General features: G+C 38.7%; 1 protein-coding gene and 1 non-coding gene across 6 annotated transcripts in view; both read right to left on the bottom strand.

The window, feature by feature from the left end:
* The window catches only part of BICD1 (BICD cargo adaptor 1), a 204,816-nt gene that overhangs the window by 26,014 nt on the left and 161,104 nt on the right, over window positions 1-17,698 (bottom strand). For 2 of the 5 annotated variants that reach the window (XM_067696107.1, XM_067696101.1), the window contains exons 6-8: window positions 15,504-15,655; window positions 12,623-12,940; window positions 11,467-11,660 (exon numbers count right to left, since the gene is read on the bottom strand). In XM_067696107.1, coding sequence (XP_067552208.1) covers window positions 11,467-11,660; window positions 12,623-12,940; window positions 15,504-15,655 — 664 coding nt within the window. Of the gene's footprint in view, window positions 1-11,466; window positions 11,661-12,622; window positions 12,941-15,503; window positions 15,656-17,698 lie in introns of those variants that run through there. The other 3 variants (XM_067696104.1, XM_067696102.1, XM_067696103.1) reach the window with 2 other exon arrangements.
* On the bottom strand, window positions 16,308-16,410 carry LOC137203100 (U6 spliceosomal RNA). The gene has a single exon (XR_010932930.1). It is a non-coding gene; the product is annotated as a U6 spliceosomal RNA (small nuclear RNA).

The raw sequence follows: 17,698 nt of genomic DNA, 5'->3' as shown, positions 1-17,698 counted from the left end.
GTAAAGATTAGCCTGAAGTACTTAACCACAAGATCAACTGGAACCTAAGGGACGATGATGTTGACCTTTTCTGACCCTCCTGACTTCAATCAACTAAAGCTTGGACTCAACCAAGCCCCTTCATGAATATGCTTGTTGTTAAAACTTCCCCAATTTTGCTGTTTGGGGAGACACTGCTCTGGGAAAGATCCCTGGTGTTTTCCTTACTTGTGGCAAGTAATAAATCCTTCCTTCTCCCATTCTTTGGCTTGATTGTGTCTTTTGGCTGGACACCCACCAAGAGGTGAACCCAATTTTTCGGGTAACATTACCTACATCTAATCCATTCTCCACCTCGCTGTCAGGGTGATCTTATATACTAAAAATCTGCTCCTCTTCTTAAAACTGTTACCTGTGCCCTTGGAATAAAGTCTGCTCTCACTAACCTGGCCCTCTGTTTTCAAGTCCCTGCCTGCCTTTCCAGTGTCATTTTCCATCACTCCCAAGTCCTGCTGCAGTTTCTAGCACCAAGCTCATGGCCTTTGTGCAAGCTGACTTCCTTTCCTATAAGGCTTTTCTCATTACCCACACCTGCACCCCCACCTGTAACAGGGAAGAGCTATATCGGACTCCATGTTGGATCTGTTTCTTTGACTTTAACCTTTGCTTTTTATTGCTTTTGTAATTATAATCATACATAACGGTCTGCCTCAGGGAACCCTGCGCCTCTGCCCCAATGTTAAATTAAAGTGCCTTAGTTCAGCTCACAGGGAGACAATCTGACCCTGCCCACCTGTGAATCGCTACAGAAAAGAAATTTTGCAAGATAAATGGCCTTTTTACTTTACTTCCTCACCTCCTCCCCCTTTCTGCTCTATAAAAGAAACTGGCATCCAGTCCCCAGTAAGACGGTTTTTTGGGGACCCTAGTCTGCCATCTTCTTGGTCTGCCAGCTTTCCGAATAAGGTCATTATTCCTTGCCTCAACACCTCGTCTCCCAATTTATTGGCCCGTTGGGTAGCGAGCAGAGCAAGCAGAGCGAGATTGGACTCAGTAACAAATTTGGCTTAGCCAGCCAGGAGCCTTGCTGCTCGTGGCTAGAAGGCCCTGATCAGAGAATATTGGGGCAAGGTCCTAGCAGCTGCCGGGACCATTTGTCCTGAGGATCTTTCCTTCAAAACTCCCTGAAACAGCACTGGTTACCCCAGCGTTTGGCAGATGAAGCAAGGAACCGACAAACTTCTATGAGTTGACAGGCTCGATTTTGGAGGGTAAGTCGCTCTGGCGTGCACACCGGGAATATATTACACCCCTCAATTTGGGCTTTTCCTTTATGGGACAAGCCAATCTCTTTGGTTGGGGTACCCTGTTGGAGAGAGGAATTGTCATTGGATTTTTTTGGGAACCAGTTTATTGGGTTTGGTTTTGGTTTTGTGTGCATCAGTGTTGGAATTTGTGCCTTTTGTGTTGGAATTTGCATCTTTTGTGTTTTGGTGTTATCAAACATAAAAATGGGAAATACTCCATCTCTCCCAAAGGAGAGCCCTTTGGGGCATATATTAGATAACTGGGTAAAACACAGCCATGAGCCTATGACTAAGAAAGATATATATACTATTGTAATAGGGTGTGGACCCAATATATGTTAGGATCAGAAGAGCTATGGCCCCTGAATGGCTCACTCAATTGTTATACGATCTCGCAGTAGAAGTGTTTTGCAAAAGAACAGGGAAAAGAAATGAGATTCCATATGTAGAAGTATTTATGCTATTGCATCAGGAGGAAAAGGAGTCAGAGGACTGCCACCTTATGGTGCAGCGATCTAAAAGGAAACCCAAAGGGGAACCTGTTCTGCAAGGGGAAGAGGGAGAAAATGAGAGTGGGGACATGGTACTCCAAAACCTAAACTCTCCTCTGGCTCATACAACTTCCCCACTGGCCAAGCAGGCTGCACCAGCAGTTGTTCCAACTGCCCCCATGCCACCAACATATTCACTCCTTTCACTGCCTCCTGTTTCCCCTACCCAGAGGGATCGAATAAAATTTTCTGTGTTAACACCCGAGGCACAGGGACCTGGTTCAGTATCACAATCTAAGACCCGACAGGGCACCCAATTTGGACTGGTAGCCATTTCCACAGAAGGGCAATTTCCCTTGTGCTGACATCCTGTAAGTGGCCAGGGTACTCCCTTAGACTTGAGGCGTCTGATTCTAATTTCCCCTCAGGAGCCCCGGATAGTTTTGACAGTGGCGAGCAAGTTCGTTGACTTTCTAATAGATACGGGTGCCACATATTCCGTGGTAAACACGAAGGTGGCACAGAAAACATCTCAGTCTATCTGGGTCACGGGAGTTTCTGGAGAAGTACAAAACCATTCGTTCTTAAACGTCTAGAATGCCAACTAGGGGACCTCACCCTGAAACATAGCTTCTTATATATGCCAGAGTGTCCAATACCCGTTTTGGGACGAGGTCGCCTTTGTAAATTAAATGCTCAAGTAACTTTTTCGCCAGAACAGCCTGACATCAGGGTCTCACTGGAGCAAGCTTTAAGCCTACAGATGGTGGCCGTGGAAACCCCAGAGAAGGAAACAAAGTCATCCTAGGAGAAACTTGCCTGTATTTTTGAGATGCAAATGTCCTATTTGGTCTTCTCAGGAACCCTCATCTCTGCCATCTTTTTAAAATGCAAATTTTGAAAAGAGGGTAAAGTAATTTAGAAATTGACTTGTCAAAGATAAATAGAAATCCTAAGTGTCTTTTAAGATTTAGCCATCTAGACAAGGGAGCTTGAATGGTTTCCATCTGCCAGAAACCCAACTTTAATCCAAACTCTCTGTAAACTGATGGGTTTTACATGGCTGTACCTGACTCGGGGCTGAAATTTTGAAATGAGAACCATGAGGTCTCTCTGTTTGTGTGTTTGTGTGTGTCTTTGTCTTTGGATAACATTGCTGAGGTTAGCTTGTAAATGAGCTCTATTTAATTGGCTTAAAGAAAAGTAAGCGCTTACAAATCAAACAATTCTAAATACAAGAGAAATTAAGCTAAGTGAATTTCAGGTTCATGTGAACTGAGAAATATTCAGTATTAAATTAATACCTGATATTATTGTTTACGTTTATTGATCTAATTAATGTAGACATGTCTTTAGAGTCATCAACATTAAGTATAATACTTTCACTGGACCTAGGTTTAATAGAAGTTAAATGAAATCTTATATCTGTTGCAAATTTGTCAGCCAGAAAAATAACTTGATATGATGAAACTTTAAAGTAAATAACGAGATAAGAGCTTTTAGGTAAACTCTATAAGAATAATTATGTTCTAAAAATAATCTAAGATAGTCTCTCCAGGTTTTGGTAACTATTACTTGCCTCTTGGTTTTCACTAGAAATTAAGGTTTTTAAGAGTCAGGGGTTCTAATTTATATTTAAAGCTACTGAAAATAATAAAACATTTCAGTATGGTAGAATGTGTGTTTTCAGTTAAGGTATGAGGAATGGAATTACATTTTACTGAGAAAGTTTTATATATGGTCAGGATTAACTAAATTAATTAATTAATTAATTTATAAATTTATTTATTTTTGGCTCTGTTGGGTTTTCATTGCTGTGCGTGGGCTTTCTCTAGTTGCAGTGAGCAGGGGCTACTCTTCGTTGCGGTGTGCGGGCTTCTCATTGCGGTGGCTTCTCTTGTTGCGGAGCACGGGCTCTAGGCGTGTTAACTTCAGTAGTTGTGGCATGCGGGCTCAGTAGTAGTTGTGGCTCGCGGGCTCTAGAGCACAGGCTCAGTAGTTGTGGCGCACGGGCTTAGTTGCTCCGCAGCATGTGGGATCTTCCTGGACCAGGGCTCAAACCCATGTCCCCTGCATTGGCAGGCGGATTCTTAACCACTGCGCCACCAAGGAAGTCCGTATTCCAATCTTTAACCAGGCTACTTTAAGTTTTGTCCTGATGTTTTTACAAAATGAAGATCTTCAAGAAGACTCATAAAAGGAACTTTTTAACAATTAGTTTCTGATAGCCTTTAGATAATATCACTGGACTGGGTAACAAATGACAAACCTAATGGAAAACCTGATTACTTCACCCAGATCAACAGGAATTAATTACATGTGACTGAATGAACTGGTAAATATGATTTATAACTTTATGACTTTGGAAAATATACTGGCTTTATTCTTTGTTTTTCAGAAAAAAACCTTTTCTCTTATGCTGTGACCTACAACAAGTTGATAAAGTATGCCTTTGTAAACAAAGATGAAACATTTATCTTTTTATCTCTACCTGGTTGATCCTGCCAGTAGCATATGCTTGTCTCAAAGATTAAGCTCTGCATACATGGCCAGTACAGTGAAACTGCAAGTGGCTCATTAAATCAGTTATGGTTCCTTTGGTCGCTAATTCTTGCAACTGGATTACAACTGGTTATACTAATCATTGTTTTAATGTGTTCTTTGTTTCCAAATTGTTTGTGCCTCCCTGCTGCACCATGTCTTCGTCAGTGTTACCAGCTGCATTTACTTATATCCTACTTTATAAGATTGCTGTCTCTTACAGTACCCAGTGTGTAACCAGGCCTCCAACAAAACCTCTATGCCTAAACATCTTGAGGAAATAGATCACATTTATAACAAAATAATTACAGTGTGATTCTAGGTATGGGTAGAAGCAACAAGGGAAAATGTCTCCTGGATCATAATTAGAGGATCTGGAGAATCTTTAATTATCAATAGGGCCTAATCCAAAAATTACCACCCGGAGTGGCATATCAAGAATTTTCACCTGATCTGGGATGAACTTCCCAGCGCTGTGGGACAAAATTTGATCACGAAATGTCTCCCAAATATTGCTCAAATTTCTGACCAAGAGGGGAGGATCTGAGAAATGGCATCAGTGATTGCAGCCCTCCAATGTGAGCCAGTGAGCCCTGAGGAAAGGGAAGGAGAAGAATACCTGCCATCTAGCAGCCATCAGACTACAGCCACTCCCCACAGTGAGCCCTGAGGAAACTCAGAATGTGAAAATATAGGATACAGGCCCCAGATAGCTGAGGCACATATCAAAGGAATGATTTCAGTGAGCCCAGCCTCTTGCATCTTCCCATACATAGAAAAGCCCTAAATTCCTTAAAGACAAATCTCAACATTCGAAACAACTGGCACCTATGGTGGACATTCCCAGAAAGATCCATGTGACGAGACGCAGCAAGAAACAGTTAGAATGGTCATCGCCCCTTTTGCACAAGATTATGGAATGGACATTGACAGTGGGGAACTGTAACAGGGAAGAGCTAAATCGGACTCCATGTTAGATCTGTTTCTTTGACTTTAAACTTTGCTTTTCATTGCTTTTGTTATTATAATCATGCATAATGGCCTGCCTCAGGGAACCCTGCCCCTCTGCCCGAACATCAAGTAAAGTGCCTTTGTTCAGCTCACAGGAAGACAATCTGACCCTGCCCACCTGTGAATGGCTGCAGGAAAGAAGAAATTAACACATCCTCTCCTATTTTGCAAGATACATGGTCTTTTTACTTTACTTCCTCACCTCCTCCCCCTCTCTGTTCCATAAAAGAAACTGGCATCCAGACCCCGATAAGATTGTTTTTTGGGGATCCTAGTCTGCCATCTTCTCGGTCTGTCGGCTTTTCGAATAGTCATTATTCCTTGCCTCAACACCTCGTCTCTTGATTTACTGGTCTGCCGTGCGGCAAGCAGAGCGAACTTGGACTCGGCAACATACCTTCTGCCTATTAAGGTCTACAGTTACCTACCATGACCAGTGCTTGCATTTCTTCTGCGAGGATTTCCTCACCACTCCAACTCTTCTATTTACCAGGAACATTTATTAATATCATTACTTATTTGCTCATCTACTTCCCCTTAAAGGGGAGAACAGAGGTGATGTTTTACTTGAATATCATCACATTATACCAAAAGCCAAAAAAAGTACCTGACACATAGTAGATGCACAATATATTTTGTTACATTTTGACGAATGAGGAAATGAGTTAATGAAAGAAATGTGGTTTTGGTACATATTTAAGAACATAGGCTTTGCAATACAACAAACACAAATACATGTTTACTGTTTGAATATACGGAAACGTAAAGACAATTTTCACTAATGAACGTGTTTGTATCTATTACTAAAGGGGTGACTACATACTAAGGTTAATACATTTATGAGCTGCTTTAAAAATCATTAAGATCTAAAATATAGAAAATTTTCAGATTTCAAAACAATACCATTCTTTCACATTAGTTCAGTAATGGTTTCAGAGAAAGGGAAGGAGCGAGGAAAAGAGAGAGCTAGGGAGGGACAGGAAGCAGAACATTCAAGAGAAAAAGCTCCTACAAGGAAAGCACAGGTTCACGAGGAGCAAACTGCTTAGGCTATTACTTCAAGAAGGGAGTTCAAACTTGCTTTTTCAAGTTTCAGATTTCTTTGTATCCTGTTTCGATATTGTGATTTATAAGAAATGTATATTTGGTCTTCGTCCAGGATTCCTGACCCTTAGCTCCCCAAACCCTTGGAATTTCTTAAGTGCTGAGAATGACAAAAGTGCCTCTTGTTGTGTTAATGAAATGACTTTAGGACCCCACCTAAGGGTGGAGGCTGGTTGCCAGGAGAACCAACCACAGAATTAGAGTTGGAACTTTCAACACCTGACTTTCCAGGGAGAGGCTGAAGGTTGAATCAATCACCCAGCGGCCAAGAATTTAATCAAACTCATGCATCTTTAATGAAGCCTCCATAAAAATCCGAAAGGACAGGGTTCACAGAGCTTCTGGGTTGGTGAACACGCGGAGACTGGGGGAAGAGTGTCGCTCTAGGAGAGGAGGCAAAAAAAGCTGTGCGCCTATCCCCATTCCTTGCCCTCCACATCTCTTCTGTCTGGCTCTTCCTGAGTTACATCCTTTTATACTAAACTGGTGATCAAGGAAGTAGGAAATTAATTGAATCTGAAGAGCGGGTCATGGGAACCTCTGATTTATAGCCAGTAGTTCAGAAGTAAGGTAACAACCTGGACTTTGGACTGGCGCCTGGAGTCCAAGGAGGGGTCGTGGGAAGCCCAATCTATTGCAGTGGGTCAGAAACACAGGTAATGACCCGGGCTTGCAACTGGCGTATGAAGTGGGGGGTGGGGCAGTCTTGTAGGACTCAGTCCTCAACCCGTGGAATCTGATGCCATCTCCGGGTAGATAGTGTCAGAATTGAGTTGAATCATAGGGCACCCAGCTGGTGTCAAAGAATTGCTCGGTGTGGGGAAGCACTCCCCCGCCCTCCATGTTGCAATTGGGTCCCTAATTCACTTGTACAAATGATGCATTTAGGTCTTTACTACAGACATAACATCTCTGGCCTATGAACTGCATAGATTCCTTTCACATATTCTGGTAGACTGATTTAAATTGTTGATTAAATTGTAAGTTTTTATTAATTATATAGGCCTAGGTAGTGAAGGCACTGAGATACAACGTTGGCTACAAAATAACCACTGATATTATGAAAATATACTATCTGCTGCCTGATTGCAAACTTGCTGATATCAGAAGGGCCCCTTTTGATTCAAGTTCATCAAAGCTCTAGTAGGCACATGGGGGAGGATGCTGGAGTTTGTATGCTAGATAAGGATAAAGTCAAGAACAAGAAAGTCAACAAGCCATGGCTGGAAACTCTGGGATTTCAGGGGCTGAGGTAGCAGAGAGAGAGCCATAGCCAGAATTTTCCTCCACAAGGTTTTAGTAATATTGGAAATCAATCAGTACAATGTACTAACAAATTAGCACAAAACATTCTACTAATTTTGAAAATCAATGCCCTATCCTAGAACTGATTTCCCAGAAATTAAGAAATTCTGCCTTGAAGATGTGGTTTCTGCTTACCATCTCATAGAAGCGAAATCTATTTGAAAATATTCCTTATATATGGTAAGTAATATTTTGTGTTCTGTTTATGTAACTGTTTTAAAAGTTAAATGAGATTTATACCTCTTCCAATTCCTCAACCAAAGGATCCAAAACAAACTAATATCATTTTATTGATTTAATTACTTCAATGATCCACAATAGAAAACAACCTATATATCTGCTTGTAAGGCCAGCAGGTCCGGGGAAGGGCTCAGGGAGTCAGACGGAAGCCCCCCCAGGGTGGTTGATGCAGCCGAACCCACGAGTGGCATCAGCCCGGGACTTTCCACCTGCCCAGGAAACAGACCCGGGACTTTCCACTCGGCCCCTGTCTTCCCGCTCCCCGAGGGGCGGAACCAACGGCTCTGAGGCTGATGCAACCGACACCTGACATTGCCACAACACCCGAAAGATTACCAAAAAAGGGGGCTGCTTCACACAACAAGCGCCTCCCCTGCGTCCACCCCTATAAATTTTGTTCGCGCCCGCACCCGAGCGCGACTTCTCTGGCGCCTTTCTCTCTGACCAGTGAACCTCGCCCGGGAGCGTTCCCAAATAAAGCTTGTTTAAGCTCCCCTCCGTTTTTGGTGCCGTTCCTTACACTTCTGATTAGAATAATTAAAATCACCTAAAAAGATATATTAAAATATTTTTGGGGCTTCCCTGGTGGCGCAGTGGTTGAGAGTCCGCCTACCGATGCAGGGGACACGGGTTCATGCCCCGGTCCGGGAAGATCCCACATGTCGCTGAGCGGCTGGGCCTGTGAGCCATGGCCACTGAGCCTGCGCGTCCGCAACAGGAGAGGCCACAACAGTGAGAGGCCCGCGTATGGAAAAAAAAAAGTGATGAATATATATTGTTACCAGCAAGTAAATTTATAATAATAACATATTAAACTCATAAAACCTATTATTTCCCATGGGTTTAAGATATTTCTTGCATAGGACATAGGACTGAATATATATGGCATATTTCCCTTCCTCAGCTTAATGAAAACATTTTATATAGTAAAAGCATCAAATAATGTTTAATATGTTTTATACAATATAGTTCAGCCTAGGAAAAATAATGTATATTGTCAATAGTGCAAATATTTTTAGAAGCTACAATTTGGTGTAGCTGGCTAGTCAGTTTCTATAGTAATTCATTTAACCAGAACCTTTTAGAAAATGTTGCTGGGTTGATTTAAGAATTTATTAACGATTAATCTGATTGGTTCCATGATATCCAGTTAAAAATTCTTCAGGCTATAATAACAGCTTTACTTCCTTCCTGCTTTTATTATTTTAACTTCAAATAAATGGTTAAAAATATAAGGTTTACCAATATGCTAAGTTGTCATTAAAATGATTTTCTGGCCTAATGACGATTCTGAATTCCACATTATTTCTCTCTCTAATCTTGTATATAGCAATCATTCCTAAGGCCTATGGCATTTTCTCATTATTCAACACTAAAGAATTTAAGACCACATAATAGTATTCTCATTCATGTATGCTAACTAGCCTTAGAGTTGCAAGATGTGTACAGTGTCTATAAAGTTGTAGAAAGAGTCAATGTGTGAAAATGTTGGACTTTTAGTACATGATATGCCCTTTTTGACAGCACATCAAAATGGAGCAAAAAACATAAAGATGTTCATACTTTAACTCAGTGATCTCACTCTTGAGAAGAAAATGAAATAGATGAGAAGTTGAATGCATGCTATTCCTAATAGAATCTTATAACAAATAATGGAAAACCATCTCAGAGGCTAACAAGAGAGGAAGTAGTGATTAATGCAATAACAATATCTGAAATAGAATCTACGTTACAACCTTTAAAAATAAAAATAAGACTAGGCAGTAACATAGAAAAGTTTATGATATCTGTTAGTGGTTTCCACAATGTAATGACAATGATGTAAAATAGATATTAATGTAAACAAGCATCAAATAGTCATACATAAAATGAAAATAGTTATTAATATTATTAATTTTAATCTTATTGATATGTCACTTTTAAAATTAAAATACAATAGGGTTACTTACTAATCACAGAATTTATTTTCTAACTTCTAGAAGAGAGTGCTACTAAGTCCAGTTGGAACACAAAAAGACCTGTGGGTTTTATTTAAGTTAGGTGTCCTGATGAAACAGGACCACTTTGGTGACTCACAGATACTTCCAAAGGGGTCTAAAAGAAGAGGATAAGAGTTATGAAAGGAGGAACATCCAGGAGAGTTGTTGCCTTTTGTTTTAGGTGTACATTTTGGCTGTGAAGGCTCTTCTAACTCCTTATCACTACCTATGTCCTCAAACATTCTTAGAATGTTTAACTTCTGCTATAAATTTCCACACCATATCTTTTAATCCCAATCAGTAGGCTGACTTATGAATCAGATAAGGAAAGTACAGTATTAGAGATCCAAAGGCTGAGGTTTCCAAAAAGGAATTAAGGTAAAATTGAAGTAAATTAAAAAAAAAAAAATTCTGTGGCAAACTCGAAGGTTACAGTAGGGGCCGGAAGATAACAGAAACAAGTGCAGCAGGCTGGATATAAGTAATTGGGAGCGAGAGGCCCTGTGGTAAACTGCAGTTTGCCCTGTTTAAAAGCAGCAGGCACTACATAGATCCAACAGGTTGCTGACATGCATGAATGCAGACTTAGGGCTGCCAGATATTCAGAATCCTTCAAGGGAGCCCAGAAATACAGCTGTTCAGGTGAAATCTCCTGTTTCTAACTGTTGGCAACTAACTAGAATTAGTTTTAATTTGTCATTCCCTGCAATCGCCTAATAACAGCTGCCTTTGGGCTTATTTTGTTTCACAGAATTCCTGTGTACCACCTCTGACCTATAGTTAGCATGCAGGCAGGGATTTCCTAAAAGGATGATCTTTATCTGCCAGAAGTCACATTTTCAATTGAGGCCTTTCGTAGAAAAAATAAAAAATATTAAAAAAAGAAAAATGCTAAACAGTGAAGCTAAAGTAAGTTGTGAGCATGCTGGTAAACACAAATCAATAAGGGCTTACAAACTCTAAGAACATTATGCTAAGACCTTAAATGTTCCTGAGGAGCAAAACCTTAGAGGATTTTACTTTTATATTCTCTATAACTGAGGAGACATTCTGAGTCACTACAAAAGGAGATCAGCCCAAAAGGCTTTTTATAAAGATGGCTCCCTTTACTGAAATTACATTAAAAATGATCAGAAGAAAATGACAAAATTTGACCAAGATGGAATTGCTATGAGCTACCAAACTGCAAATAGGACCTGACTGTGTGTGTCCTGTGTTGTGCCTGTTGCTAGTTTCCCTTCAGCTATCCCATTCCTTCCAACTCTCATTTTCCATCCTTGACTGCTGTTAAAAGGAGGTCGCTGGAGACTCCTAAGAAATGATTGTCTGGCTGAGTAAAGAAGGAAACCGAAAGAGAGGTATAAAGGCATTTTTACTTTAACCGTAGGAATTCACCGTCATTAAAGTTAGACTCTGCGGATGGGTGGGAGTGAGTGGTTGGAAGGAAGGGGAGAGCTGTCTATTCAACTCATCATTTGCATCACATGCACCCAAGGAAAAAATGTTTACCTGGTGGAGCCACGGTTAACCTTTTTTCCTTGCTGAGCCGGTGCCCTTGGATGAATTCACTCATGGAAGGGGGGCCCTTCAGAAGAAATGATTCTGTGGAGGTGGGATCAGGGGGAACTCTTAATAAATTCTGTAGGTAGGAAGCCCCTGAAGTCCTGGGACGGCTCTGATCACAAAGGGAAGGTGAAAATTGTCTTGCAGGAGATCCAAGAAAATACATATAGGAAACAAAAAAGTTTTACTTTAATTACCTTTCAAAGCCTCACCAGTGACAACATTATTTATATTGGCATTTAAAATTTTTTAACAAGTAAATCAAGATTTTCACTAAATGTTTAGTTTCCATACCAGGATACAACCCTATTTGGAAACTGTACTGGATACTGGAAAAGAGATTTATTATAGTTAGTCAGTTTGAACCACAAATAGAAAATATTTATATTGTTTGATTCTTAACTGAAAACTCCTAAAATAAAAACTTTACTATTAACTGAATATACAGGGTAAGAAATTCAACATCCAGGACTCTGGAAAAAGGTCATAAAATCAAGCCATTAAAAACCATACAAGTGACTTTTGGACAATATTCACATAACAAATGAAAAAGCACAAAAACCTGCTTTTAAGAAAAAGACTATACATATTCCATTCTATTTGACCTAAATAGAGACATCACCTTTCAGTCAGTCACCAGTTTTCAGAATACGGACAAAAGTTCCCCTAAGAGAACACATTCATATCCTTGCCTCCTTAGAGAGAAGCTGGTAAATAGCACCATTGCCATTAAAACTATCACCCATGTAAAACATAGCTTCATTCTTAATATTGACCTTTTTGTCTACCAATTTTTAGGTTGGAGGTAAGGGAGAGGCATATTTATGCATACAAGGAACAGCAAAAATGTTAACAGACACTTGAAAAGTATATTATGGTTAACCAAGAGATGGGGTGTGGGGGACAGAAAGGAATAAATAAACACAAGTATCCAAAGGTTTTAATTTGGAAAAACCAACATTGGCAAGGCCCATTTATACACCCACTCCCAGTTTTTCCCTTCCTTTCCTTCCTCCATCCTCCACAATAAGAGCACATTAACTTTTGCAGTTAACTAAAATCTGGCCACTGCACCATACTATGAAGATCGCTGCATGCATACCTTTTCCTCTGAGTGCCACTGCTGACCCGAATGTTGGGTGTCTGTGGGCCCTGACTATGCAGGAGGTAAGTGTCTATGGTGGGCACGGTGACTGATGCCTCCCCACTTACTTTAGGGCTGCCGATCTTGCTCTTCCCAAGTTTGCCTTTGCTGCGACGGGACTGCTCATGGTCAAACTCTAAGTCCTCCAGCCGCTGGGTCAGGGCGAGTTTTTGCTGGATAGCCATTCGTAACAAAGTGTTTAGAGTCTTCTTCTCATCCTCTGCAGCTGCTAACTGTCTCTGCATCTCATCCAACTGTGTGACATATTCATCACATCTGGAACCACAACAGAAACCACAGGAGAAAATCTTGGTGAAATTAAGTTTGGAACTTAAGTTGAAAGTAATGAATTTTACTGGAATTTAGATATTTGGAACACTGGTCTTCCTAGATCACAATGGAAGTAATCTATTATAGTAAAAAACTGGAAACAGAGCAGGTTCAATAACTGTTAGTTAATCTATACAATGAAGTATATATGGGGACATTGTTAATAGGTGGCATCTTAAACCCCAGAGACAGAGTTATTGTGGTTGCAGAAGAACCAACAGTAAAGTCTCAGGTAATGTTCACAGCATTGTAGATGTGTTACAATAGCTTTGTAGTTTATGCCTGTAGCATGCAAAAGAATAATAATATTTGTAAAGAAAATATGTACTTCTTTATCTATATTTATAGGTTTTATTTTAATTGCGTACAGATTGTAGTTGCTATTGCTTTCAATATGGCAGATTTGCCTGAATTAGAAACCTGAGTATCTTCAATGATTTCCCAAACAGATGATAAAGCAATAGGTGCAAACCAAGATTTGCATAGGGTTCAAAACAGATATAGCCAGCTGTCAGGAACATCTTTATTCAGGTTTGATACTTGTGCTGCAGCAGGAGGATAAGTGGTCTTTTTTCTACCAAAAGTAACACCTAAGCATATGTACATTTGGAAGGAAGAATTATTCACAAAATTATTCAGAGTTTTTTTCTGCATTTATTTACCTACTAAGATAGTAAGAGCTCTCCATGAATCAGAAGATAGTTAATGACTTTCTGGAGTTACCCAAAATGTATTGTACAAACTTTGAAATTAACACAAGACTTTTGGTATTTTAAAGAAAGAACAGACTTTGTAGTGAAAGAACTTGAGATCCAGGTGGGTCCCATTTTCTTTTTTAAAAAAATATAATTTAATTTAATGTTTTATACAGCGGGTTCTTAATAGTTATCTATTTTATACATATTAGTGTATATATGTCAATCCCAATCTCCCGGGTTCCATTTTCTTTAACACTGAATGTCAAGAAGCATAGTAGGAATATCATAAGAAAAATCAGGGCTTAGTAAAATAAAATGTGGATTTCAGGACCCTGGATTTATTTTAATTGGTTAGATAAAAATATTTTTAAGAATACTATGGAGTAAGGCAGTTAATATACCTGAAAAAACAAATTTCTGTGAAAATGCATTATTTGAGGATAATAATTCTTATATAAACCAGATCGAGACTTTAAATGTCCCTTTAAAAATGTTTTGATTTCCTTTACAAAGAGGGGGGCATTGTGCACCAAACCCATTCTCCATCCTGCCGCCCTCCACCGCCATAGTGGCCAGAGGTGTGGACATTCTACTCCCCAAACTCTACTGTGCTCAGACCCAGAAGTCAGTTCCCTTCAGTTCTCCTGTAACCTTGTGGTCTCTTAGGCACTCGGCCACCTCACTGCTATTTCCAAGAGTCAATAACAAAGTTTGAGTTTGAGCCTTTTCTCTTCTGACACTAAAAGGAAGCTGGACAGATTCCAGGGCCCAGGATTTTTTTTTTACATTATATCAGCTACATGTAAGTAATTTACTGAATCTGTAAATAAAGCATAAGCATAGTTATGCTTTGTGAATTTTGTTTGCATCATATAAAATATAGAACTATGTTTGTTTTGGCACTGAATTGTGACAGCAAAAAGGAAACTGCAACACTGTATTGAACACCTCAAGACTTTGAAAACGTTGAATCAATAATTCTTAACAGTCATTTCAAGTCTAAAAAATAAAATATAGTGGTGCTTCATAACAAAACTGGTGGGGGGAGGTAGTAAGTAATATTTGTCTAAATAATTAGTTGGGCAGTGTGAAAAATTTGGTGATATATATAATTACATTTTAGAAATTATAATTTAATTCACACTATATTAAAGTAAGTAATTAGCTGATATGATGAATATTAATATTCATTACAAAGTATCTTTTTCACACAAATACTTGCTAATGATAAACACTTTTATGTATACAGAAATAAATGTCAGTGATGATAATGTAATATTTAGCTATTTTAGGAAGTGAGTATTTTCCCCCTTATTGGAGGTGTTTTTTTTTCTTTTTCCTTTTTTTTTTTTTTTTGGTCTAATTCTTTTGGGCACATAAGGCTCTAAAAAAAATATCTATTATATTAATTTAAAAACACTTGTATGGGGAATTTCCTGGGAGCCCAGTGGTTAGGATTCTGCTTCCACTGCTGGGGGCCCGGGTTCTATCCCTGGTTGGGGAACTAAGATCTGCAAGCCGTGCGGCACGGCCAAAAAATAAAAAAAAATTTTTAATTTAAAAAAATTAATAAATAAAAACACTTGTATGTAGAAGAATTGCTTGATCCAGTGTGTCCAGTAGAGGGCTCTGGAAAACAGCACAAAAGATTTTATCTTAGATTTGTCAGAGTGGAATCTCATGTATTTTCTTTACACCTTGCCCTTTTAGATGGCAGACTAAGTAACACTCACGATGCACGAAGATGAACATGGGCATTTTGAAGTCTTTTCCCCATGTACCACACCTAATCTCGCAAGAAAAACTATTACCTTGTTGCAAACATTGCTCTCAGGGATGAGAAAGTTGCTGCATCTTCTTTCAAAGCCTTCAGTTCATTTCTAAGTTTCGTCATAGTTTCAGTCACCATTGCTTTTTCGTTTTCATATTTGTTCTTGAGATTAGCTAATGCCACCTCAGCTGTCTAAAGCAGAAAAATCACAATGCTTACAATTTTCATATCAGGAAAATCTATCATACACATTCTTCATGCTGGGTCTATTTCTTTCATAAATAAAAAGTGAAATTGTCTAGGTTGAATTTTATATAAACATATATATGGACTTCGGACATAGGGCAATTTTTTTTATGTCAAAACATAAATGTAAATCTATAATGTGGATAAATTGCCCTAGAAGCCAGCTGTGAACCAGAGTCACTATCAAGAGCTAAGGGAATGATAGTAGTTCAGTAAATATTTAATGCAGATTGTTGAGAGTGTGGGATTTTCAGATATGAAGGGAGCCAAAATGAAACTTTATACAAGAAGGGTTTTATCAAGGAGAAGTTAGTGAAGAAGCACAGCTTCCAGTCGAAATACAATAGAACTCAAATATTCTTTTGTCACCTGTGCTTGGTGGGTTTGAAACATATAGAATAAAAGACACAGGTCATTGCAATTTATAACATGAGTATAACAAACTATAAATCCATATTATATATTTAAGGAAAAGAATTAACAAAGAATCAATTATTTCCTAAGTCTTTGTATACAACTTCTTCAAAACAACAAATTATAGTCAACTTCTTCACAATCTCCGTAAAATCAGATTCCAAAAAATATATATACATATATTTTAAATATAGAATGTTTCACAAATTTGCGTGTCATCCTCGTGCAGGGGCCGTGCTAATCTTCTCTGTATCGTTCCAATTTTAGTGTATATGCTGCCAAAGCAGGGGCCAAAATATTGAATGAATTAAAGTATTTGTTTGAATTTGGGATTTGGGCATGTTTAAGTTCTTGGAATTAAGAATGTTTCAAATTGAGAACTAGCCCGACACACAGTAGGAAATAGAAACAAATAAACAAAAAATGTTGGCTAAATCAATGCATGAAATCAATGTATATTTAGGGACTGCCTAGTTGATGCATAACCCCCATGGTATTCATACTGAAGCCAAACTGGATACACACTATTTTTACAAACTGTTAACTACAGTTTTCAGAGTGTGTAAAAATACTCAATACTAATGAAAAAAGCCCATTACTAATGAAAAAAATCCATTAGTAATGGGATTTCCCAGGAAGACTACTGTGGTTTTTTAACATTTCTTTTTGTGCTTCAAGTGGACAGCTTCAACTTTCTTCTACAAAGTGCCAATCCATTTATAGAGATAAATGGATTCTTTTTTAATTAAAACACTATTGGATAAGGTAGTTTATTAATGTTTTTATTCCAAAGTCATAACTTAATAGTTCTTTTTATTTTTAATGTAACTTAATAGTTTTGATTGTATTTAAATTCAGATTAAAATGAGAGGTTACTCATAAAACAGTTTAGTATGTTCCGTAGTGCTACAACTCAGTAGAAACTTTAGAAATGTTATAGATTCAGAAAGTTATCCAGAATGCAGAAATCGACCTGGGGAAAAATGGCAGTTGTTTGATTTTTTAAAAATTTAGACACATGATCATTTAGAACAGACAGTTAAGTTTAAGTTGTGAAAATGTAGATGTAACAAGTTTGTAAACACGTGGAGCTACATACATGGTCAGTTATCTAAGGGGAAAAGAGAGGGAAGTGACAGAGAGCAAGATCTGAAACAGACGTACAAACTCATTTATTGTGAAAAATGCCCCCAAAGGACTCAGCAATGTTTGTAGACTTTTGTCCACAAAACTGCACAAAGCTTTTTCGGAATTAAGAAAGTGTAAGTATCTCTAACCCATTAGCAGATTTGCTGACGTCTGCATTCACCACATTCTCCCAAAGTTGATTTTCTAAATAAAAAATCTTGTTTCCAGCCACAGAGGTCTAGATCTAGGATACATTAGTTACTTCCTTTGCAATGTTCCCGCAAATTGGATTACAGCATGTACAACATCAAACTGTAATTATCTGTTCTATTCTGACATCCCCAGAAGTCTGTGAGTCTTTTTCTGGAAGGCAGGGACCATGTATTGGCCTTCTTTGAATCTTTAGCATCCATCACAGTTTAGTATACAGATGGTCCTTTGTAAACA

The sequence above is a fragment of the Pseudorca crassidens genome, chromosome 11 (genome assembly GCF_039906515.1).
Source record: "Pseudorca crassidens isolate mPseCra1 chromosome 11, mPseCra1.hap1, whole genome shotgun sequence".
NCBI lineage: Eukaryota > Metazoa > Chordata > Mammalia > Artiodactyla > Delphinidae > Pseudorca > Pseudorca crassidens.
Note: the sequence above shows the minus strand (reverse complement) of the source record. Positions and strands in the feature narration are given on the sequence as shown.